This window comes from Alosa pseudoharengus, unplaced genomic scaffold, assembly GCF_046254945.1.
Source record: "Alosa pseudoharengus isolate Yale_2024_CS ecotype anadromous, Long Island Sound unplaced genomic scaffold, YU_APseudo_1.1 YU_APseudo_1.1_scf_21, whole genome shotgun sequence".
Taxonomy (NCBI): Eukaryota; Metazoa; Chordata; class Actinopteri; order Clupeiformes; family Clupeidae; genus Alosa; species Alosa pseudoharengus.
The window spans coordinates 15,821,998-15,849,114 of NW_027468674.1; the positions used below are offsets into that span (position 1 = coordinate 15,821,998).

The following is a 27,117-nucleotide window of genomic DNA, read 5'->3' on the forward strand; positions in this document are numbered from 1 at the left end:
CACCTGGGTATGGAGTAAATCTACTAAAAGAAGACCCACATGGCTTTGTTTAGCAAGGATAATGAAGCCACAGAGCTCTGCTATTAGGAGGTTTACCACTTACTCAGAGCGAACTCATACAACATACTCACACCACCACATAGTTGGAATACCCTCCTGGCTTACCACTTATTTTATTTTCTTTACTTCGACCCCAGAGGCTGTCTTCTGAATAAACTATAAAATGTCGCTTTGAAAATTTGCAAGTCAGTAAACCTAATCTTTTCCGTCTATGGTAATGCCACAGAGACACTCGGGTAACCGCAGAGAGAAATGTTCCCGGAAGGCTGTTTCCGGAAGGCTCCATCATTAAACCGTTTGACAGAGATTGATGCGTGTGTGTGTGTTTTATTTCTTGGCTGGCTGAATCAAATGTTTTGAAAGAGGGCATTTGCCAACATGCTGGAAATGGCCAAGCTGTTCAAGTCTGAACTATGGGCTCTTCGTGTAGACAAAAAAGTGACCAGTCATGCATGCACCAACTTGAGGTAAGTATTTTCCCAGCAAGGATACAGGAAAGTTTATTGTCACATGCATATTGTTACTGGATGTAAGAAATGAAGCATATGTGCGGTCTCTTATTGCCACAGGCATGAATCAAATCTCAGGCAAAACAAAATTACAGAACAAAGTTATGCAAAGATTACCAGCATTCAGTTTTATTGAAAAATATAGCAGTTATTCCAAAGTGAACCATGGGCAGGGTAAATACATATATATAATATTTATTAATATAGAACAGGAGTGAAATGAGTGAAAAGGGGAAAATAATAAAACCGCTCCAAGTCGGCTTGAATAACTGTCGCATTTCCTACACTAACCTAGACACCATGTCTCAAAAAGTGTTTTTATTTCTGCAAAATAAACACACACAGAAGAGAATTTGCTTATAGATACACACAATCCTGATAGCTGGCAGTGATGCCCTTAATTGTATCTCAATGTCACTGAAGTTTAAAAATAAAAACAGACAAATATTTACTTTCTCGTAGCTATCGATGGCACTTTTTGCTGCATTAAGCTAGTAAATTCTGGAGTGTTCTCACACGCATTGAGGCCTTCTAAGAATCCACTGTGTGTTCTAAAGTGGAAGCATAAACACTCTCCAGCTGTATCAAGAAAGCAATGTCACGGAATCCTCCAGAAGCTCAATCTGACCAGTTTCCTACACACTGCTTAGCATACAGGTGGGTGTCACGTATTGCAGAAGCACTGCCTCTATCTGTTTGGAGGCTTTTGGGAAATGGATACCATTAATGGAACCACACCATGGAACATATCAACATACACGCACACGCACGCACGCACGCACACACACACACACACACACACACACACGCGTGCACGCACACACACAGTTTTTGGCCTTCCTGGCTAGGTAACTGATATCACCATAGGGTTTATCATAAACCTAAATTAACCATTGCCTGAACATAAAGTAGTTCAAACAATTCCACACAGAACTTGGCACGTTTGCTCTCTTTACAGTTTCAGTCTCCATGATAAAACTCAAGCGTTTCTACTTTCCCTGCTATCCCTTGCTCCCCATCATCAAACATCTTAGCTTCCTGATTGAACGACGACAACGACGACAGGACACCAGACCAAACATCTCCTGGACATGCCACTTCTAAGCCCATTCCACCAGCGAATGGAGGTACAGGGCCACAGGGAACAGGTGATGTGAGGCTGCGTAACCTCAATGGCTTCCACATGGAAGCTCCTCTAGAGCTTGAGATTCAGGAGCAGACCACGAGAAACGAGGCAAAGAGGTGTTTTTCACCCACAGAATTAGAAAAACTTCAGAATTCTCACAAATGTAAATGAGGGGACATTCCAGTTCTAGAAAACCAAATTCGGAGCGTTCTAATTCTACGGGTTGACCAAACCTAACTCAGTGGCTCATGCCCACTGACTGATGCTTTCCGGTCAGACCTCATGACTTGGTTCCGCTCTCAGGAGAGTGGTCAAACTCTGAACCGGATCAGAGCAAGATCAGGACCAGCTCAGTCACTCGTTGCGCAACCACCTGTTCCCATGGCATCCTCCGCTACCGCGTCTCACTCTCCTAGTCTCTCTACACACCTACAGGTTTTCCAATACACAATATACACAGATGTGAATGTGCAACACATGTAAACACACACACTATACACCTCTCCTGCACACACAATCCATCTGATAATAATCCACACTTCCGATTCCTACTCAATCCAGCAGGATCTATTTTGAAAGGCCACTTGTTTTACGACCACACCTGTGTTGGTGTAAGACTGAGATGGGAACACACACATGTATACAGACACATAAACACACACATACACACACCACAAGCTGTTTCTGTATAAAACAAATAGCATTTGGGGTGTTTAATGTAGGTTCACACAACTGCAGCATCCTTGTCCATATAGTGTCATGTGTTATAGTGTCATTTGCGTGGGGTGGTGGTGGGGGTGGGGTGGGGGGTTGATTGGCAAATCTCTAGCAAGTCTCTATAGAGCAACAAGGAGATAGACCCCCAAAATCACATCTTTGTCAAATACTTGACTTGCAATGTCCTGAATTTCCCATGTCCATGCACATAAAGAGCTGGAATTCCTCCATAAGAAAAAAACACAAAAAACAATTGTAGATGTTAAGACTGAGTGTGACTGAAGACTTCATTTCCCATGGTGCAATTCTTTAGCAGTCCAGAAGTCCATAGGTTAAGAGATCATGAGTTGAGCTGTTCCAGGTCCCAGTATAGACCAAATTATTGTATTAATGATATGTAGATGAACATACAACACAAATAGGAATCCTCAAGTGAATTTGTAAGACAATAAGGGAGCAGGCCCGTAGGCACACACACACACACACACACACAAAGAGTAACCCAGCGGTGAACTCCATCCACCTTCTCTCCCATTTCCTCCTCTAGTGCCCAGGACAGCCCATGAACACACCGAGGAAATCCTCCTCATGTGATGTGTGTGACATGACCGCCACATAAACTCGCCAGGCTTCACAGAGGAAGAGTCCAGTGACTTCACTCCTATTTGAGCCGTGTGTGTGTGTGTGTGTGTGTGTGTGTGTGTGTGTGTATGTATGTATGGTGTCGTTTGATGTGCCTTGCTTTGGCGAGAGATAGACAGCACACTGGTGGGATGGGGAGTGTGAAGCAGAGGATTGTGGGATTGCTTCGGAGGTCTTCCCTCCAATGGAGCCACGAAGGTGTTTTAAATGGGCTTCGTGGCTTAGTGCCCATCAGCCAATAGAACAGAACAGAGACCAGAGAGAGGGACCAGTGTAGAGAGGGAAGTATTATGGGATGGCCTCTAGGAGGTGTTAATTCTCATAGAGCCACGGAGGAGTTGCCAGGTGTCACCGGCTGTTTGCTGTGGTTTGGCCAGGATCCCATTGGCCAGGATGGAGACCATAGAGATGAGGAGTGTGGAGAGAGGGGGATTGTGGGAGGTGGCAGGTGATAATGTCTATGGTGAGCTATAGGCTTTCTGCAATCACTTCCAGTCAGAGTCAGCGATCAACACTGAAGGTCGATGAGGGAAATGGAGAAAAAAAAAAGAACAAAATAACCTCAAAAGGAGTGGACATTACTGTGTCCATCTAAAGTGGATTAACATTACAGCTACATCATCTATTTTTCTCAGCCTGCTTTCTCCCCTACGGAAACACATGCACACGGTCAGTCACACATTTGCACAAGGAAATAAGCACAAACACACACGCCCACACATATGTGCAAACACACACGCCCACACATATGTGCAAACACACACGCCCACACATATGTGCAAACACACATGCACGTACACACACACACACACACACACACTTTCCAGTCCTGGCTGCAGTGATGACGGTAAGACACAGAGTTGAATAAGCAGGTGGTAGCGTTTTTAATCCACACACAGCGGTGAATGGTAAGCGTGTCGAGTCTCTGTGTCCAGTTGAGTGTGACGTTTCTGTCGGACACAGCAGCGATCCTTCAATCCCAGCATGTCCAGTCCACATTCTTCCTTTTCACCTTCATCATTCCCCCTCTCCGTTCCTCTCATACACATCCCTTTCCTACCCCGATTGGCCACACACACGCACACACACACACACACACGCACACACACACACACGCACACACACACGCACACACACACACACACACACACACACACACGTGTGCACACCTCCTGCGTTTACACTCGAATTTCGTCCTCGTCCTCTTCGTCGTCCATGAAGGAGAAGTCCCTGTCCTCGTCGCGTGTCCGCCCCGGCGAGCTGAAGCGGGCGCTGTCGCCGTCCGTCTCGCTCTGGTTGTGCCGGTGGTACTGCCCCCCGTGCGTGGACATCCTGTCCTCCTGGACAGTGGAGCCGGAGCTGGACACGGAGCAGCTGTCCATGTGGTGGTGGTGGTTGCTGGAGGGTCTGGTCACTCCAGCGCTGCGGAGCTCTGGGGTGTAGGGGTTGGGGGCAGCCGAGGAGGTGCGAGGGGGCCTGGAGGGGGGTGCGGGCGACGGGGCGTCGTCGTGGTCACACTCGTCGCCGTTGTCGTGGTCGCCGTTGTCGTCCTCGGGGGGGCTGAGCGGGGACGAGGCCCGGCCCTCCTCATAGCCGAGGTCGTCCTCCTCCCAGCCGGGCTTGTCCATCACACTCAGGATGTCGCCCAGCATGGACGGGCCCAGGTCGATGTGGAAGGACATGATGGACTCGGCGTGTTTCATGCCCCCGAAGCCGCCGCCGCCGCGGGGGAGGGACGGCGGGAGGTCGCTCAGCTCGCCGAAGCGCCGCTCGCTCTCCAGGAGGTCCGGCTCGAGGGACGCCAGGGTGACGGCGGTCGCCGCCGCGCCGTTGGCCGGCTTCCAGCCGTCCACCGCGTCGCCGTCCCCGCCTCCCGGGAGCTTCTTCAGCGGGCTGGACGAGACGCTCTTGGACATCGACATCCCGCCGCCTCCGGCCTCGTTGAGGTACGGCATCGAGATGGCCGTTTTCACATGCGTGGGCGAGCTGCCCCCGCCGCCGGGCATCATCGAGGCCACCGTGATGGAGGACGCGGACGAGGTCTTGTGCTTGTCGGCGCGGTTGACCGACTGCGAGCGCTTGCTGCTGCGGAAGGTTCTGGACAGCAGGCTGGGCTTGTGGCTAGGGGACTCCGGAGGAGGGGGCTGTGGAGGCTGCTGCAGAGTCGCCGCGTGGTGATAGTAGGGGTCAGCGCTGGGCTGCCGGGGGGGCTCCCCCGAGCGGCTACTCAGGAAGGACGTGTCGCCGAAGGTGTCGCCGCCGCGGCCCACGTGCATGGTGTGGCGGAAGTCGCCGAGCGGAGCGCTGATCATCTCCGGCGTGAGGTCGGCGCGTGAGCGACGCTTGGACTGTGACGAGCTGGACACCAGCTGCTTCAGGATCGGCATGGTGATGCGATGCCTCTCACGGCGTTACAAAAAAAAAAAAACAAATAAACAAAACAAACAAAAACACTAGATGCAAAACAAAAGTCTCAGTCAGAGCCCAGTTGAATTTCACCTCCTCTACAGGTCACTCTGTCAGTCTTGGAAGAACCTTTTCTTTGTAGTTGGTCTTCTTGATGCTTCAGTGCTTATAGTGGTGTCAAGACGAAAAAGTTGCTAGCTGTCTGCAGGTTAGAGCCATGGTAAGTCCTCATGAAGAATGACAGGCTTTTTGTCTGGGGTTCCAGGGACTTGACTGGCTGAGAGCGACCTAAACAAGAAGGGAACAGAGAGAGAGAGAGAGAGAATTAATTCATGGATTCACAGTCACGTTGAACTTTAATGCTGTTACCATCAGCCTTGGCAGGCTAGATGGAAAGGAACAGTTCATGGGCATCCACACACACACACACACACACACACACACACACACACACACACACACACACACACACACACACACACACACACACACACACACACACACACACACACACACACACACACACACACACACACACACACACACACACACACACACACACACACACACACACACACACAGTCTGCTGAAGTACTTGAACAGAAGAAGCAGCAGCAATCTGAGTATGAACCATGTGTTTGTGTGTGCGTGGCCGTAAAAAGCCCAGTAACCGCTTTTCCTTTATGGCCCTCGTAGTCGTCTGCGTTAAGGGACGGACGAGAAATCTCAGAGGATGACTCACGCAGCTAAATTTACCCCACTACCCATCTGTCTCCAATCCTCTCCGCAATCAGCTATGGAAACTTCCAAGGCCAGCCATCGAGAGAGGGGGGGGGGGGGAAGAGAAAAAAAACAAATAATCGAAAGAAAGGAGGAGAGCCATACTGACACATGAACTAAGGCTTATGTAATCAGGGAAAAGAGGAGAGGAGAGGGGAGGAGGAAGAGGAGGAGAGGAAAAGAGCGTAGCCTCAACTGCAGCAGATCTGCACTCCACTACTACACACTCCCAAAACACACTGGCGGTTTCATTGCAGCTGGGAATGTGTTTATGCCACAGGTCGATTCCCAGGTTTCATTTTGTTTGGGAGCCCGAGTAATCCTTTATGTAATGAGTAATGTATTATATAATCAGTGATGCATTATGAATGCCTTTTTAGAATCAAATGTGTTCGCAGGGCAGGAAGCACTGTTAAAAGTTTTAGTGAGTGGAAAAAGCTTCCGTCAGACTGGAAACTTGCAACTGTGATGCAGCTGTGATGAAAGCAAAACAAAAATGAATCCATCACAACGTTGACAAACTGGTAGGCAAACTACTAGACATAACAAAAATATTACAATGACTTTACAACTACCACACCCAGAACTACAGTATTTCAACAGCAGGCAGCCTACTCATTGACATTGGCTACTGAACAGAGTGGAGTGGAGTTCCTTTTAAGGATCTAAGCGTCCTGTAGGAATCCTACTGTATAGAGACCGATCCTTCCCCGTGGGGAAGTCATTTAGCTATTCAGTGGACTCTCCCGGCAGAAATACATTAAGGAGCTTTTATCACTTTTTGATCATTAAAAGCTGCATTTCCCAAACCCCTGTCAGATTGAACACACACAAAAACACACACAGCCAGACAGACACACACACACACACACACACACACACACACACACACACACACACACACAGCCAGACAGACACACACACACACACACAGCCAGACAGACAGACACACACACACACACACAGGGTCTGTGTCTACTTGTTACATAACTGACAGGGTTACATGAGTGTTGGAAGCTGTGGATTCTCTTGCTGACAAATGTGTAGGGAGAGGGAGAGAGAATGTGTGAAAGCTAAAAAAAGAAAGCTGGGCTACACCTTCAACTGACAGATCACCAGAGAGTACTGGGTCAGTAGTGTTTTAGGTCTCCTAAAGGAGATCATCAGCATCTAGCTACATTGTCAGTATGATGGAATACACACCCCCAACCCCAAAAAACACTAAATATTGTATCCCCCCCCCCCCCACCCACACACACACACAGAGTAGATTGGCACCCTCCTCCTCCATTGTGTCCCAGTAAGCCCCCTGTAAGAGCCTCTAAACCCTGTTAAGTCTGTTTTCATTCCCCCGTTAGCCACCAGCAGTCTGTTTCATTTCCTCTCCTCCTCTCTCCTTCTCTCGTTGCCCCCCCATCCCCCCCATCAATCCCTCTTTCTTCCTCCCTCTTCTCTTTGTCCACCATCCCTCTGTTCCGCCTGCCTGACACATGGCCTGGTGAGCTGCTGGCGACATGGCATGTGGCTCTACAGACGGCATTATGACAGGATCACAGCAGAGGGGTATTGTGTGTGTGTGTGTGTGTGTGGTGTGTGTGTCTGTGAGTGAGTGTGAGTGAGAGTCAGTGTGAATGTAGGCGTGTTTTTGTGTATGTAGACCACAGAGTGATGAGGTCACAAGAGAGGAGCATTTTAGAAGTGGCGTCTATATGTGTGTGTGTGTGGAAGAGGTGTTTATGAGTGTGTATGAGTGTGTGTGTGTATGTATGTGGTCTTCTTCGGACCAGCAGCATCTCCCAGGCCCCTCCATCACCTCCCACCTCCTGCAGTCACTTTGATCTCTGGATCAGCCCTCCAGAGTGATGACCTCATCATCTGGTGACTGCATGACCACACTCGGTGGAAAATCACACACACAATGGTTAGCAGAGCAGATTGAGGACTGAAGGCTCTGTCTCTCTCTCTCTCTGTGTGTGTGTGTGTGTGTGTGTGTGTGTGGTGGGTGAGAAGACCACTGATAGAATCTACACACACAAGTTGCCCCTTTTCATCATTCATTCCAGCTACGGCTGCTGAGGAGGGACAAAAGGCAGCAGAAAGGAAGTCCCAGGAAGGAGTTAAGAAGGAGAAGCTGGACATCGCTCTGAGCTTAGACTGAAACACAAAACCTGGTGGCCTAGTTTTGAGCCCCTCTCTCTCTTTCTTTCTCTCTCTCTCTCTCTCTGTGTGTATGTGTGTGTGTGTGTGTGTGTGTGTGTGTGTGTGTGAGAGTTTGTGACATATGACTCTCTAAAAAAGACAGTGTTTGTGAGAGTGTGGGACAGAGGAGACTGAGAGAGGAAACCCTGATGCAGACAGAAAGATTGTGTGCCTCTGTGTTTTCTATTACAGTAATCCACATGGAAATAGAAATACATCTGAAAACCAAGTTCTGCAGTAGAAATACGTTTTAGGCAGTGGAGATCACTTGTACTACACATTAACAACCAGACCAATGTGACTCGGCTTGTATTTTGTGTACAGCATAGTCAATGGACCAGAAAAGTCTTTAGTAGTATAGTATATACTCTTTTGATCCCTTGAGGGAAATTTGGTCTCTGCATTTCTCTGCACTTTGATGTGTGTGATAGTGTGTGTGTGTGTGTGAAAAGGAGAGTCTATGGTATAGGAAATATGTGTGTGTGTGTGTGTGTGTGTGTGTGTGTGTGTGTGTGTGTGGGGACACCGGACTGGCATGCCATGTAGGTCAAATGACACTACAGGCAACCGTATCCATTGGCAACATTTGCATGTCGGGAAAACAAAAGCCCATTGACAGCTCCGGCCACCCTAGCCAGCCAGAACACTGGATGGGAGGGGGTTCTGATGAGCGATAAGGTTCTGGACCAGTTCCTGTCTGAGTGGCCATCACCCCTGCGGAGAACATTAACTTCTAGTTGTGTCAAGAACCAAGAAGTGGAGTCACGGTTCAACAGCTCCAAGTAACCTTGGTTTTGGGACTTGAAAGGGTTTGTGTGTCCCTGTGTTTGTGGATGACAAGGAAAATATGTACACATGCTTGTGCAAATGAGGATTCTTGTATGTGGGGGCTCTGAATGACCACACACACACACACACACGCCAGAGGGAAAGAAAAGATTTGTGAATGACTAATGTGCTTGAGATTTATCATAGCAGACGTCATTGCCAGGCAGGAAAAAGACAAAGACTCCTCAGGCAGCTGTACACACACACACACACACACACACACACACACACACCTCAGGGTTTGACTTTAAAACCTAAACTAAGCCATTCAAACAACTTTCTAAACTTTCAACATTTGCCAAATGTTGGAGCACGTTTGTAAAGCATTTGAGTGCGTCATATGGTATAACCAACAAACACTATTATATGAACAAGCTTAAAGAATGGAATGGGGGATGGGGAGGGGGGTTATTAACCTGGCTTCGGTGGGATGAAAGGGTTTAATTATTACAATAACTTTGGGCAAGACACAATTGCCATTAAGTAGGCATGGGCTCTGGTGGGATGAAAGGGTTTAATTATTACAATACCTTTGGGCAAGACACAATTGCCATTAAGTAGGGGTGCTGTACTTGGCAAAGTCCAAATGTTCACCTTGATAAACACTTTCAGAGCAGGCTATGGTAGATACCTGAAACTGACAGAGCCAAAATGACCATGGAAAGACTGGGAACAAAGTCAGGGTGGTCTGTCGTAAGAAGCTGACTAGCTGCTTATTGACAGAGTGTGTGTGTGTGTGTGTGTGTGTGTCTGTGCTTGCATGAGTGTGTGTGGCGTGCACGTCAGAAGGGATGGCCTCGGCCAAGGAGACTTGGCAAAGATATCAGACCGACATAAAGTATGAGGGGAAAGCAAGGGGGAGGGAGAGAGAGAGTGCAAGACCAAAAGGGAGAGAAAGATAACTTTTGCAACTCTATGTTGGATTGGTAAAACCTGTATTTCATTTTAAGACCAGGAGAGAAGGAGGGAATGGGGTTCTTCAAAGTTCTTCCAAGTAGTTCCGCAAAATATGTGATTAGAATGTTTCTAATTAAAGGTTCCATTTCATGAGGTCATAATTAACTTAACATTTCAGCAGTCTAGATCCTTCTAGAAGTCTTTGGACATGAAAGTCTTTAGTAGGAAAGCAAACTTTGTTCTTTCTTCTCAATCTATTGTTTTCTTGCCTTCAGAGTATTTTGAAATCTTAAACTGGACTGGGGCTGAGACGAGGAGGGCAGTTCATTTGTCAGTCCTCTCCTCTAGTCTCTATCACACCATCTCTCTCTTATCTTCATCCCCTCCTCCCCCCTCCTTATCTCTCCCTCCATGTCTCCAGGGTGCTATAGTGTTTCTGTTCGCACCCATGGTTTTGAAGTTCATAAAAGCCATCTCTTCATCACAAAGCCCTCTCTTTCTCTTTCTTTCTTTCTCCAATTTTCCCACAGAAGCACCCCCCCCCCACACACACACACACACCATCCCCCCCAACACACACACACACAACAATGTTCACCAACAACTCACCCTGTCTGGGCCCAACACATTCAGCTTCATGACTTTGAATATCCACACACACACCTCACTCCCCACCCCACCTCAACCCCTCAGCAGGCAGGTCATCATGGGCATCTACAACCTCCTAAATGACCTCCCCCCGCCATCCCCAACAACTCTCTCCCCAGCAGGGACTCCGCCAATCAATGCAAGTCGATGCCCTTAAAGAGTGCCCAGTTCCTCCTCGGTAGTTAGCGTGTTTAGCATTAGCCCCGTGGCTCCTCCATCACAAAGGGGAGGCCTGGGGAGAGGAGGCCATTAGGACTCGACACCGGAGTCAATTAGCAAGTCAGGCTAAGCTCAATTAGCGAATTAGCACCGACACCAACGTCTCACAAAGAGAGGGAGAGGGAGGGGGAAGAGAGAGAGAGAGAGAGTGAGAGAGAGAGTGAGAGAGACCCATGGCCAGATGAAACAGCAGCAGGAAAGGAAAAGAACAGGAAAGGAAAATAAAACAGAAAAAGAAAATGGAGTTAGGAGGACAAGAAAAATCAAAGCTCTACTGCCAGGTAAAACTGCACTGATGGAAAACTTTGATTCCTGGAGTGATGTGTGGTTAACTCTTCACCTCAACACAGAAACATGGGGTTGTGTGTTTGAGCGCGAGTGTGTGTGTTCAACCCCATTAGACATCAGAGCTATGAAAATATCATGAACAAACACACCCACCCACCAACACACATGTTCCTCAGGGATATTTGAGTGTAGAGGTTATAATTTAAAGAATCAAAAGGCTGACTGAGCTCCAGCGGGCCTGGGTGTTTGCAGGACAGCTGGGGGTCTTTGGGGTCCCACAGCATGCCCAGATGCCTCGCCACAGTCCCTCTCCCTGGGGGAGACGAACGAGCAAACCAGGGCACACTGGAGCACCAGACATAACACTGTGCACAAGCAAACACACATGTGCGAGCGCACACACTCACACACACAGGGAGCAGCAGGCAGTCATGTCACATCTGGACACACACACACACACAGAGCAGTCTGGTCTGGTCACATCTGGAGACACACACACACACACACACACACACACACACACACACACACACACACACACACACACACACACACACACACACACACACACACACACACACACACACACACACACACACACACACACACACACACACACACACACACACACACACACACACACACACACACACACACACACACACACACACACACAGCGAGCAGTCCTGTCACATCTGGAATGCTGGGGCCTTGGCTGAAATGTCACAAAGACAAAGGAGAAAAATCAAGAGCAAAACTAACATCTGAATACAACATCAGGGTCTGATCTTCACAGTCTTTGAGACACCATGTAGGTATAATCACCTTAGTGACTCCATCTGATAAGATTGCTGCCATTCTAAAATATATTACAGAGCGATAACAGTGTCCCACTAAACAAACAACCCCCCCCCCCCCCCCCCCCCCTCATCTCTGGAGACTGCAAAAATAGAACAGAGACAGGGCCAAAAAGGGACACACACACACACACACACAAGCAGCAGAATTAGAATCTCTGACTGTGATTCCCCATGCAGTGATGCTTTTACTGGAACTCAGGGCTGCTCCTCGCAGTCACATGATCCAAGCAGTTGGGTGATGCATCAATGATTAACCAGATCTTATCTGGTCGTCACGGAAACATACCCTCTCAACCCTCCGTATTGAACACATGTTTCTTAGTAAACATGAATGACGCATTCCAAGATCATCCCAGTTAAAGTGTGCCATCTTCTCTGGTCCATTGACAGAACTCATTACTGTGTAATGTATGTGAAAGATACAGATAGGCATGGCCAATTTGGGGCACGTGCGCACACACACACACCTGATCAGATCCAGTCTAGAGCAGGTCAGATGCAATGTGTTGCGTCATCCTTCAGTTCACATATGGGAGAGAATACACTACGCATTCTGCCAGTTTTATTTATAGAAAGTGTTTCATTTTTTAAAAGGGAATACACACAGAGAGAGAGAGAGAGAGAGAGAGAGAGAGAGAGAGAGAGAGAGCTACGCAGGACGTAATAGTGGGAGGCTGAAAACAAAGACGAGAGACTAGCTCAAAATATCAATATTACATAATTATAATAATATTCTATTTTAATAAAGTTAAAGATAGTCATAATAAACTTATTTTTAGAAAATGACAGCTTAGTAGAGCTGGGCTGTCTCCACAGTGTGTGTGTGTGTGTGTGTGTGTGTGTGTGTGTGTGTGTGTGAGAGAGAGAGTGAGAGTGAGAGTGAGTGAGAGTGTGTGTGTGTGTGTGTGTGTGTGTGTGTGTGTGTGTGTGTGAGAGAGAGAGAGTGAGAGAGAGAGAGAGAGTGAGAGCGTGTGTGATGGGAAGAGAGGAAAAAAAGTCCGTTTGACAGCTGTGTGTGCTGGATGATTGAGTTAGCAAGACAGGGCCGCGTTAAGCCGTTAGTGCACCTGAATGGGCATCATGTGCGTCTAATCTGACCGCAGATGGCTCCAGATCAGGCATCAGAAGAGTCAAAAGTGCGTTCACTAAGACAACATTTCAACCAGTGGAAAGTGGGCATGTACATGTGCGTGTGTGTGAGCCTGCTAGCGAGCGAATGAATGTGTGAGAGTGGTATGACCGCATACGACCATTTTTATCATTTTATTATTATTTTTTAAACATTATTTCTATTGAGGAAACCCTTGCTCCATCAGTTTCATAACAACATTAGTGATTACAAGACCAAACCTTGCAGCTCGTATACTGTAGAAATACATTTGAATCTTTATTTACACAATATTTAAGTAGATTGATATGAAATGCTGTGGCACTGATCGTATGCAAATCATCTAGCCTGTGATCTAAAAGCAGCAAAACGATGTTTCATGACTCGCGAGTAACCCTGGTGTGAGTGTGTGGACACAATAGAAACATCCGGTCAACACACTACTGGCTCTCTCCCTCTCCCTGTTTAAGTGGGGGTCCATAAAATTGTCATGTTTAAATTTAGAGGTGTGAATTGCTCATTTTCTATTGTCTGCACACACTTTCACGCTCACTCATACACACTCACACACAAAGCATGTGGGTGGAGTTCCTCTCTTTGTAGAGGTGGTGGTCTCAATGGCTTCTTTTATTATAGTGCTAATGTTAAGAGGCCATCAATCAGCTGATGCCGTCTACCAACACACACACACACACACACACACACACACACACACACACACACAAGGCCTAATGAGTCGAACAGAAGCCAACAGCCCTTAAATCAATGGCAACTTGACCAGTGAAAACATCCATAGAGCTTTGACTGCTGCAGTGCCTCAGTACATGATGTTGTTCATTCCATGTCTGTCTGACAAGCTGAAATGAAACCTTATAAACTTATTAAGTTGGTGGTGTCACTCATCTGCTGAAAGTCACCCACCCACAAACCACTTCTCCTTTGTGTATGAATGGACGTTAGAATCAGGGCCTGAATGATACAAATAGAGTGCTGTGGACGTGTGGGTCTGTGGTTTGGGTGTGTGCCTTTATGAGGGCTTAAAGGGAAGAGTCAGAGTGGTTGTCTGTGAATATTTGTGCAACAGGGCATGTTTGTGTGTGTGTGTGTGTCTGTGTGTTTGCACACATGTGGGTGTTTGCATATGTGTGTGATCTTCGACCCTAGGCACCATTACAACGGCTACTAACACTCTCTGTAAACTCATTACCTGACCTTTCACCTGTAACTATTCACACACACACGCTGACACACACACAGACACACACACACCTGTGTTACGTTTCACTACTGTTTTCCATTTTTGCCTTTCCTCACTCAACCTCTACTGAAAACATTTATCACCAAAAAATATTGAGTAGAGCTTGGCAACGCTGACGTTCATGGACCTCTTCCCATCAACTATTAACATACGTTTTAAGATGGAGTATGATGCATCACTAGTTATCCAAATCATAATTCAGAACCAATTGATTTTGTCTCTGTTGTATGCACCTGTCCTTCTGTGCCCTGTGTCTGTGTGCCCGGTGTGTGTGTGTGTGTGTGTGTGTGTGTGTGTGTGTGTGTGTGTGTCCGGTGTGTGTCTGTGCCCTGTGTGTGTGTGTGTGTCTGTGTCTGTGTGTCTTTGTCTGTGTGTCTATGTGTGTTGCCCAGAGTTGATTTGCATATGTTCTGTTCGCCGTCATGGGGGAGTGCCGCCATAACCTGATCTTCCTGTTTACCTTTACCTGTTGGCTGTGTTATCGCCCAAACACCCCCGTGGGCTTCTGTGTGTCATGTTTTGCCTTAAAGCGATGGTTCGGAGTAATTTCACTCTAGGGTCCTTTGCACCATGACCCCGAGCCAAACACCCTCCCAGAACCTGTTTTTCCTTGGTCGAACCCTGGTCGAGTAGCCCTGTCAGAAACTAATGACGTTCTGCAGTCGTAATGGTACCAACTTTTATCTCTTAAATTACCCCACCAATAATGCTCTGAATGGTACGAAACTTCTACAGTATGTTCTTTACTCATAAAACGAGGCATTGAAAAGTTTGTAAATAGTACAATTCGTACCATATAGGCGCAGCTATTGACCTACAACCACACACATGTATAATCCATATGAGTAAGTGTGAGTAGGGAAAGGGTGGCTAAGTTTTAAGCTGTTATGTGTGTGTGTGTGTGTGTGTGTGTGTGTGTGTGTGTGTGTGTGTGGTCTATTAACATCAATGATGTAATACCACTGGAAGTGTAGGGCAGGGGCTTCTGATTGGTGTGTGTGTGTGTGTGTGTATAGCACACAGCACATAGGTCTTAAAGCAACAGCAGGTCAATATGAAACAACATATGTAGGCTACTAATATGCTCTAGCACTAATTCACTCTAATGGGGTACGTTAAGGCTATCTAAGGCCATCATCTGTACCCAGAATGTTGGGTTAATATCTAAACCTCTCACTTCAGCATGGCACAGGATTTTACTAAATCAGAATAAATTGTTAAATACCAGTAAGTATGCAAAGCAGTGCATATGAAAATAGGTCTGTATCAGTCCAGTGTGGTACGCATGTAAGGGCTTTTGACACATTTAGTGGGCTTAAGGGTAAGAACACAGAGTTTATGTGGGTTAATAGAAATGGGTTAACGTGCTCACGCGCAGTTGATCTGGGGGAGAGGCATGATATCTCATGGCACAGAGGCAACAGACACAGGCTTTTTACACACACAGAGTGTTAATGTGATGATGTTGACTGACTGTCCCAGAAGTGGGTTAAATATTGACATAGATAAACAGATGTACATTAAAGAGAGGCATTCAATATAGACATGCCCTAAATACAAGCTAGCATGCACATACATACTGTAGGTTTTACAAACTTTAGACACCCTGACGTGGAGATGGTAGGTGTGTCAGAATGGGTCTCTGTGTGAGTCTCTGTGTGTGTGTGTGTGTGTGTGTGTGTGTGTGTGTGTGTGTGTGTGTGTGTGTGTGTGTAGGGCATGAGATGGGTGTTGTGTGAGTAAAGATTCTTGTCTGTGTGTGTGAGACTGAGGTAGTGTGTGTGTGTGTATATATGTGTGTGTGTGTGTGTGTGTGTGTGTGTGTGTGTATGTATGTATGTGTGTATGTATGTATGTATGTGTATGTATGTATGTATGTATGAATGTGTATGTGTGTGTATATGTATGAATGTGTATGTGTGTGTGCGTGTGTATGTATGTATGTATGTATGTGTATGTATGTATGTATGTATGTATGTATGTATGTATGTATGTATGTATGTATGTATGTATGTATGTGTGTGTGTGTGTGTTAGAGAGAGAGAGTGTGCGAGTGTGAGGTTAGGTGAGTGTGCGAGGTTGGGACTTGTCTGTGGGAAGCATCTTATTATCGGATAGGAATGCCATTCAAAACGTCCCTTAAAGGCATTCAGAAAGTGGAAATACAATGAATTGTTACTGACACACACAGACAAATGTGGACACTCACACGTGCATACACTTGCCCACACATAACCACTCACACAGACACACATTCATGCACACAGACACACACTGGTTTATTTACCATTAAGGATGCCCAGGCTTGTTTGACAGAGGAATCCCACACACACAGACAACGAAAGTGATTACTTTCCTGTTGAACTCCTGACTCGCTTCAAGTTTACGTGTGTGTGTGTGTGTGTGTGTGTTTCCTCAGGCTAGGTAACACCCCCTGGGCCTCCTGCCACACACACACACACACACACAGACCACAGAAAGATTACTGTGTTCATGTTCAAAGGAGGTAAAATAAACTGATCCCAGGAAAGCCAGTCGTGCCTGTACACACAGCAAACATGACCACCTCTCACACACACACACACACACACGCACACACACACACACACACAGTGTCTTAAACGTAACCACCGACAGACTGAACACACGCACACCTAAAGTCTTGTACCAGACCTATCTACATTTGTCTCATTTGCTTCACGCTCACTCTACAGGAATTTGATGGTTGTTGGGTCTAACCTGGGTAACCCATTTCCCACAAGAGATTATGCCAGATTTCCCCTTTAATCAGCTCAAATCCGGCAACCACACACACACACACACACACACACACACACACACACACACACACACACACAAACACACACACACACACACACACAAACACACACACAAACACACACACTACATCTGCTGCCAGTGCTCAAGAGAATTTCATGGCTTGTTAAACATTATGTTTGAGTTTTTTTGTGTAAAGGAGATGTCTGTCTGGGTGTGTGTGTATCTATAGCTACATAGCAAAGTGTGTGGGCAGGTAGGTGTGTATCCGGATACATTGAAGTGTCTCTCCTCGTCCCTCTCTGTGGCCCGGCGTTTGGTGCTTGGTGGTCATTGTTCGGACGAGAAGTCAGTTTTATGCTTTGCTTTTGTTTTGAACTGCATTATGTTTGGTGTGTGTGTGTATGTGTGTGTGTGTGTGTGTGTGTGGCACAGCCATGGGTCTACCTTGGCTATGCAGAGTAGAGGTTAAAAAAAGAGTGTGTGTGTTGAATGCCTTCTGTTCCAACAAGTAATCAAGTGGATCATCAACTTTCTTAGCTCTTGTGAACGCAATCTAATTACACGTTGAAGCAGCTTTCTCTCAGAGTAAAAAAGTAAGATTGAGATTAATACGAGGATTGAGAGAGTTTTGTTTTATCCCTTACCAAAATATATTATAAGGCAAACTGAAAGTGCAATCATACATATCACTAACACATCACAACACTAAAAGCATAAAACGAGTTGAACTAGTTCAAACTAGAGGGACACTTGGAAAGTGCAGACCCACACTAAGGTTAGGTATTACCCCCAGGGGAAAGTGAAACAATTTTTTGTTAAGTGGACGAACAGGTCCGAACCACTCCAATATGTGAAGGGTCCGGTCCCTAAGCCATCCTACACACGGTAGTTTAATCCTGGTCCAAGACAAAATGAGAACATTGTTGCAAAACTAAATGCAGCAAAATAATCTAAGTTATTGGTGCTTTTATAATAGTTGAAAATGTATTAATCTGATTAATTGCACAGTCCTCAATCCACACAATTCCTGCCTAAGATACAATGGAGCATGAAACACACACACACAGATGGGCCAGTGCCTGGACTTGGAGTTTGGCAGAAGTGTGAGAAGTGGGCAGCCAAGAGTTCCACCCTGTGTGTGTGTGTGTGTGTCGTTAAGCCTTTCACCCACCCAGACACAGACATTGTGTCCTGAGTTTTAATCAATCCACTTGCCATCCACATAAAAACCACACACGCGCACACACACACACACACACTATTAAAGAGAAGGAGAGTACAGAGACAAATTAAATGCACAGCTGTTCTCACACACACACACACACACGCAACCACAGAGACATACACACAGACACAGACATCTTTCGGAACAGGAGAAGGTGCTATTTTCCCTTAGTTTTCAATTTCAAATGGAGTGCGGGTAAAGGGAAACAATGGAGTTGGAGAAAAATGCTGCATCACTGCTTTTGTTTCATCCCCGTTCGACCAAGAAAAACTGACCGCGGCCATCATTTCACAAAGGAAGAAAAAGATCCCTACATACAACATTTCAACTCTGAACCACTTCTTCCTCAGAGAGAGAGTGAGAGAGAGTGAGAGAGAGAGAGAGAGAGAGAGAGAGAGAGAGTGAGAGTGAGAGTGAGAGTGAGAGTGAGAGTGAGAGAGATAGAGATAGAGATAGATATAGAGAGAGAGAGAGAGAGAAACAAAGAGAGTGAGGTAGAGAGAAAGGGAGTCATACTGGTGCCTCATGTTGGATGGCGGGCTGAAAAATGTGCCAAATCACCACAAAGCTTAGCAACAGATAACAGGGCAGCACAGGGCAGTCAGTGTTCTGCCAATGCAGCAACTACCTCTCACACATACACACACACACACACAGGTTAACGTGCCACAAACAGCATTCACGTCTGTCCTCCCTCTGCTAGTGCTTTACTTGCCATTCCTCCACTCACTCCAAGTTGATGAGGTTGAATGAGGTTCCTCAGCCACACACACACACACACACACACACACACACACACACACACACACACACACACACACACACACACACACACACACACACACACACACAGGGTGGAATGACTCATTGGCATTGATGTGTCTGCTGGTCCTGAATTGATTTGGGGTGCTGCTGCTACTGCTGACACTTAGATCTTCAGAGTGGAGCAGAGAATCAGCTGAGGTGAGGTGTTAAAAAACACATTTTAAAGACACAACACAAACATAAACATGCCTTGGTCAAGCAAAGCAAACACATACATGCAAACAAACAGACACACACAAACACACACTTTAAAAAAAGAATCACGGCTTTGTGTGCTGTGTATCCAAAGGTGTATGGAATTTATACACAGTTTATGTACTACACTAAAGCGCTGGCCTCGGTCTTTTACAAACAAACACAAACAGAAACACACACACACACACACACACACACACACACACACACACACACACACACCTACTCTGGATATAGATCATCTTAAGGCTGTGTGTTATGGAAAAAAAAATCCCCAGATACAATTACAAAGTCTGGGAAACGTCATATCAAATCAAAACTACATTGCAGCAACACATGCTGGTTTTTCCACCTCATCTTTCTTTCTCTTTCTCACACACAGAGTAAGGTGTGTAAGCTAGAGTTACCGATATGATAATTTATACGATGAGCTCAGCCTTTAGATGCTATCTGTGTTTCCTTCCATCTGTGACAGCTAGGTACACACTGGAGTCTTTCACCTTCGGGCACAGACAGCTGAGTCGACCGTGTGACAGTAGACGACAGAAGAGAATCCCCAGTGAAAAGTACAGGGCACTCGCGGTTATCATGGTACTTCCCTGTGAGTGTGAGTGTACTCCAAGTCTGTCATCAGCTTCTTGAAGTTGTACGTATTGTAAACACTATCTGTTGTCACCCATAACCTTCCCACAGTGTCATATAAGACACACACACACTTAAAGTATGAGCAGAAATCTAAAGATTTGTCCTCGTAGTAAACCAAAACACACAAACAAATAAATATACTATTGAATACAGCAAGGAAACAAACATGAGTATCAGAAGAAGAAAAGGTGTTCAAGAGTTCACTCTTTTGGGGGTGGGGGGGTTCACAAATCACACCATATTTCCAAGTGCTGATGTGAGAGCATGGACCGGGTCCGGCGCTGACAGACACAGACACAGAGAGAGCGTGAGCGATGGAGGGGAAGAGATAAGAATCAGGAGGATCACGTTTCCCGCCAGTGCACTGCCACTCGTCATAGTCACAGTCTCCAGGGAAACACTCACAAAGAGAGATATGATAAGTACAGAGAGAGAGAGAGAGAGAGAGAGAGAGAGATAGAGATAGAGAGAGAGAATGAGTAATAGAAAATGATGGATTGATGATGGCAGAGGTATGACAGAAGGATGTGTGGAGGAGAGAGGGAGGGGGGGAGTAAAGTGAGGATAGAATGACAGAGGCGAAATGAGGTGGAGTGATAGGGTCAAGTAAGAAAGAAAGAAAGACATACATTAAAAAATAGAGAGAAAGAAAAAGAGAAAGAGAGAGATAAATAATGCATTTCTATTTTGTACTTTCAGCAGTCACATGCTCAGGGGACTCCACCTGTTACAGTGGACCCAGAGTCAGGGGACAAAACAACTGGGGGGGGGGGGGGGGGGGGGCACACACACACACACACACACACACACACACACACCAAACATAATGCAGTTCAAAACAAAAGCACAAAACTGACAGCTCGTCTGAACATTGACCACCAAGCACAAACACCGAGCCACAGAGAGGAGAGAACATTACACAACCATGGACGGGGGTGGGGGGGGCAGAGGGGTGGTGACACTAACTGACCACACACAATCACAGTGCGCAGTGAATAACAACTACAACACAAGTAAGACTTACAGTATATCCCACGGTCACAAGGGTGTGGTTTTGTGGCAGTTCAGTGTACTAACAACAATAGAGAAAATGTTCAACCATTACATAATGAGGAGACTAACTAAGCAGCATTAATGACCCCAAGCTCACAAAAGAGCTAGACGTGAAAGCCACTGCCGGCATTTCACAACTAGTAATCACTTCAATCACTTCAGCAACAGCCAAAAAGATGTGCTTGTTTGTGGTGCCGCGCATTGTGTAGTCTTCCAAGGAACCTGGCTATCAGTTCAGGGCAGTCAGTTTTTAAAAAATCTTACCAAACGAGTCAGGGAAGAGCATTGTGGCTGTCACTCAGGTAATGGGCGAGGGAGGTAAAATGCAAGAAGAGTCACAGACAACAAAATGTCAGCTGTCAATGACATGGGCTTAGTGTCACTCACCATCTTTGGAATTTGGGTTCAGCAAGAAGATTGTAGGGCTTGGGACAGGAACGGAAGCCCTGAAGTGCAACTTGATAGCAAAGGGCCCGTCCTGAACCGGTTTCTACACACCCCAGCAGTCACCTTGCCATAGCGACCGTGCAACAATCACAGTAGAACACTGAGATTTATTTTGTGATGTAACAATGCCTGTCATTTAGGTAGGGCTGAAGATTCAACAGAAACAATTCCACAGGGGACTTAACATGTCACAGAGCTAAGTGTTGATTACAGTAGTAAAGTCGAACTTCTACATCAGATGTTTATCAAAGCACTGCTCTTAAAGGGACACTATGCAGGTTTTTTAGCTTAATATGCAAGTTTTTTAGCTTAATTTACCTTCATTTAACCGCTTCAGAGTCATTGGAATGATTATATGACTTTTTTCGGGGTGAATGGTGGCCGTCTCGCTTCCCCCTAGCGCCTGTGAGCGGAAAAACCACCCTTGCAACTGTGGGCCGGCGGCCTCAGTGTCAGGAAGTATAACGAGTGTTACGAATTGCTTTACTGCATTCAAATACACACACGCCAGGCACCGGCTAGAAAAAGGTAGCGGTGGAGTTTCTCATGTTCTCATGTTCTCATGCTCTGTTTCGTCATGACAGAGCCAGCGAAAAAGAAGCAAAAACCGAAAAAACAGTAAGGAAATTTCCAATACTGCATAGTTTACCTTTAAAAGCAACGTTTTCAAAGGTTCCTACGATTAGGCTTTAAGTTTAACTGTGTAACGTCTTTAAAATCTGACTGAGAGTAGGTCTAAAAAAAAAAAAATCAGTGGATATTTCAGACATTCTCACCTCTGCTTTATGTATAAGGAGAGGACAGAGATTAGATAGATAGACTGTCAAAGAGGTGCGCTGTGGTTTGCTTGGGTTTGTGCAGCCACAGCACAGTCAAAGGCTAAGGCGTAGCCACATATCGACACTTTCCCCCTCCCTGAAGTTGTTTGGATTAGGCCAGAGAAAAGGGCCTGCCTGCGGGCCCTTGTGGAGAGTGTTCCCCTCATTCAAAGCAACTTGGAGCGTCCTGCCATTGTCCCAAAACCCAAATCTGTCTCAACGATGACTCCTTTGAATCACACACCAATCAAAGGGGTCTCTGTTTGTCCATGCTTGTGAACTACGCCAAGATGTAGGATACCAAACACACACAAACACAAACGCACATGCGCACACACACACACACAATTAATCACTGCAAATGATGCATGCACCATTCATCTAAATATGCCTTGGCACTAATGTGTTTAGAAAGGAATTGCTGGAAAGCAATGGAAAGCTTAGGGCATGTGTGGACATTAGCCCAGGGTTCAAAGGCCCTCATAACAGCTGGGACATGGACTAGCCAAGGCTGAGGCCGAGGCGAAGGCTGGATTGGCGCAGCTTTAGCCACTAACTGAGGGAGGTTAAGCATCAGGGCTACAGAACATGATGGAGGCCTAAGAGCATGACGGAGCATAGTTAAGGGGTCTACTACAGAGCGGGCCAGAAGGTACCATGACGGAGCATAGTTAAGGGGTCTAGTACAGACCGGGTGGACGAACTGCAGCAAAGACAAACACTTTACTCAGTTTCTTTCTGCTGGGCCAGAAGGTACCAGCCAGACACACACACAGACACAGACAAACAGACACACACACACAGACACACACAATCCCTTTTATCCCAAATATCCCTTTTTCATCAGGGTTACAGCTCAACGTGTCTCACCATACAAATGCTATCCTGGCTTTGCAGGTTCAGCTGGCAGTCAAGAAAAATAAATAAAGTTGTGAAACATTCACAAACAAGTGAATGGATCTGCATTTATGATTTCATAAATCTGCCTGGCCAGTGCTTTGGTTGACTGAGGCAAAGCAGTCATGCACTAATTTTGCCCCCCAAATACTGCCAGAAAATCCCAATTGTTTCCTTCGCAGATACACAAAAACATGTGCAGTGTTTAAAATCCAACAACCAAAGTAAGCATTTTTCAGAAGAGAAAGTGCTCATGTTGGCTTCTACGGCTCCGAGTGTCCACTCTCCCTCCCTCCCTCCCTCCCTCACCCCCATGTGAGTTTACACTGCAGAGAGGCTGACCTCACATTGGCATCCAGCCAGAACTCATGGAGAGAGAGAGAGAGAGAGAGAGAGAGAGAGAGAGGAGAGAGAGAGAGAGAGAGAAAGGGGTGAGAGAGATACTGCAATAAATAGTGTGAAAGTGACAAAGAAAGAAAGTATGTTCATGGGGCGAAGGGAACAAATTACAAAAAAAAGAGTGTAAGATAGAGGGAGCTCTACATGCCTACAGAAAAAGGCAGGTCGTCGTGAGCAGTTTGGCTGGACTGCGGCAGTCCTCTGGTCTGCTGGAGACACATTTATGAGGTGCGGAGCCGAGCCGAACTGGAGTGGGGGCTGGAGGCACGTGAGCGGTCAAGTGAGCCCTGGCATTCTCCCAAAGGCATTCTGGCAAAACTGGACATGCGATACCTGCTGCAGCCAGCCAGATAGACAGGGAGGGAGGCAGGGCGGATCGATTGGGCCAGGTTTAGAAATGTATTAAGTAGAAAAAGAGAGAGAGAGAGTGGTGGACACAGAGTTAGTGAGAGAGGGAGAGAGAGAAGGAATGAGAGCTATAGGCACTATAAATTAGTCGGGCTGTCCAAGTGTCTCATTAATCGTGGGACTGTTTGGCCACAATCGACTCACCACCCTCTCCTGGCAATCTCCTAAGTAACAGAGCAGAGAGGCCATGGGAGAGGGAGAGAGGGAGAGGGAGAGAGAGAGAGAGAGAGAGAGAGAGAGAGAGAGAGAGAGAGAGAGAGAGAGAGAGAGAGAGAGAGAGAGAGAGAGAGAGAGAGAGAGAGAGAGAGAGCAGAAACGAGAGTGTGAGACAGGAAAAGGGCAAAGGTTAAACAGAGAAAGTCAAAAAAAGAAAGAAAAAGTGGGACAGAGAAAGAGGGCTTGACATCATCGGTTCAGTTTTGTTTTCTTGCTCTTGTCTCTTTCACTCCCTTGCTTAGTTGTGTGTGTGTGTGTGTGTGTGTGTGTGTGTGTGTGTGTGTGTGTGTGTGTGTGTGTGTTAAGCAAATGCAGGCCCTGACCTTGGGGCAGTGACTGATGGCAGGGAGAGTCATCGTCAAGGCAACAGGGACACACCACCCACTTGATGGACACCTCACAGAGCAGGCTGACGGGACCCTATTGCAGACAAGGCCAGAGTTCACGGAAGGGGCTCTACTCCCCAGACATGAGCAATGAGAAGAGCTGTGACTCCTAATGATTCATAACATATAAACCAGCACCCCCTTCACAAACACACATACTCTATCTCTCTCATTACATTTGTTGGCTTTAGGAGTTGAAAGGTTAAAGATAAGGGGAATCCTTTTCCAACGCAGGCTGACTGACAGCTGAGTTACTGCTGTTAGACTTTGGCAGGAATGGCCCATTAAAGTTCGATCAGGCCCACACAAATCCCTGGCCACAGATCGGGCCATCGTGCCTGAATAATGTTGTTGTTTCATTCAACGGGCCTGGGGCGAAAGGCTAACGAAGCGGAAAAACGGCTTCAGTTTGGCAGTTACACATATGGCACAACCCGGGATGGGGACTGAAAAAAAAAAAAAACATGGCATTGCATGTGTGGCCAAGTCATCACAACGTTAAAAACAAAACAATTCACAAAACAACGTTCGTGCTCTTGCGCGGTCTTTTGATGCCAGCTGAGACCGAAAATTATACAAAATGTTCTACTTTGCGTACTTGCATTGTGCGCTCGCAGCTGTCATGATCCGTTTCAAACGCGACCATGGAGTGGTTCTGCTTACCGCACCACTTTCCCTACTCTGCCTCCTTACATAATTTCCTTCTGTGAGAGCACAGCCAGTTTGCTATCACCATCTGTTAGATTGTAAACATCTGAATGCCCCCCGTTGCGATAGTGCCAAAGCGAAGTTGTTCGGGACAACTATTAAAGACTGTCTGAATTGTTTCATCTCAGTGAAAGTCTTCACAGTTCAGCCAAGGAGGATAGTCCAATCTCAAACGAACAGTGTACCAAAATGAGTTATGCAAATCTGCTGCGAGGACATGGTTTGGATAGTTATCATGTCTGACAAGCAAGAAACAAGATTAAATATGTAATATGGGTTGTGCAAATCTGTCTCTCCCTCCCTCCCTCTCTCTCTCTCACACACACACACACACACACACTTATCAGTCTCTAATGAGTCCTCACAACTTACGTATCTAACCAAAAAAGTGCTTATCATATGCAGTGACCTGCGATGATTGCAGATCAAACAAAGTAAGATGACAGGAGACTCGAGAACACTGTGCTATCTGTATTCATTTGATCAACGAAACACGGCGAGCGGGTCCCATCACAAGACCACAAACTTGCTGATAAACACAGCCGGGACATGGGCAGGCAAGCAGGGCAGGACACCCAGGCAACTCCGCCAACTCCTCTCGCCCGTAGTCCACATTGACTGAGTGAGTCACAAGATTTGCGGTTAACTCATTTTATCTGGTGCCCCCACAGTAACGGCCAACCTGGCCCTGACCAAAGACGCTTAGGTATTGCAAAAACAATGGTGAGAGAAAAATAAACACAAAGCAGTGTACATGGAGTGTAACAGGATTTTTCTTTTCTTTTAATTAACAGTGTCTGGGACAAGCTCAACTCCCGTCACTGGTAGTGCAGCATAGGACAAAACAACGCGTTGTGAAAGGACAGACAATGAGACGGTCGTGGTGGGGACATTTGTTGTACTGTTGTCTACTAGTCGCCTACTCGGCGGCGCACAATGAACTTGCTCAAGCTCACTCCGTGTGTGCCATATGGGCCGAGGATGGTGATGATACAAGTCATCGACAGACTGCCTGGCGCTGATTTCCACAGACTAGGCTACGCTATACGGGCGTGAATTCAAAACATTTAATCTGGAGAAAAGTGTTGTGTAGCCACAAAGCGCGTCGTTGATTGTAGTAGCCCAGTCACAGCTCTTTTGGAATAACTTGCTAGGAAAAGACATTTAAATCTATGCTTCTGTTGGGTGTGGGGGTCTCGTTTAATTAAAGCCCATAAACGAGACAATAACGTTTGAAGTTGAAGTGCACACATTGTTTTAAAACAATATTTTAAAAACCGCTCGTACGTTTAACACATAAAATAAATAAAATGTCACTTACTGTGGCGATGTTCGTAAAATTTCCCTGCGAGTGAATGGGAATCCTCTTAACCGCCAAGTTCACAGCAATTTCCCTTTGTTAACAGGAACGGCTCCTCTCGTAATTTATCAGGAACTAATACATGGGCAGAAGGGGGTCTTCTTATGAAACACTGAATGGAACACTAGCTTTGACCCTGTGCAGTTGGCTGGACCGGGCAGGGATTCTGGTCCACGTACCGCAACGCGTAGAGTCTGTGAGCTTGTTCA

At 46.4% G+C, this 27,117-nt stretch overlaps 1 protein-coding gene across 1 annotated transcript; it reads right to left on the reverse strand.

The window, feature by feature from the left end:
- Nucleotides 1-671: 671 nt before the first annotated feature.
- Nucleotides 672-27,117, reverse strand: LOC143137712 (cdc42 effector protein 4-like). The gene is made up of 2 exons (XM_076298004.1): nucleotides 26,870-27,117; nucleotides 672-5,748 (listed from the first exon to the last, which is right to left on the reverse strand). The coding sequence occupies exon 2, from the start codon at nucleotides 5,439-5,441 to the stop codon at nucleotides 4,233-4,235; it is 1,209 nt and encodes a 402-aa protein (XP_076154119.1). The 5' UTR covers nucleotides 5,442-5,748; nucleotides 26,870-27,117; the 3' UTR covers nucleotides 672-4,232.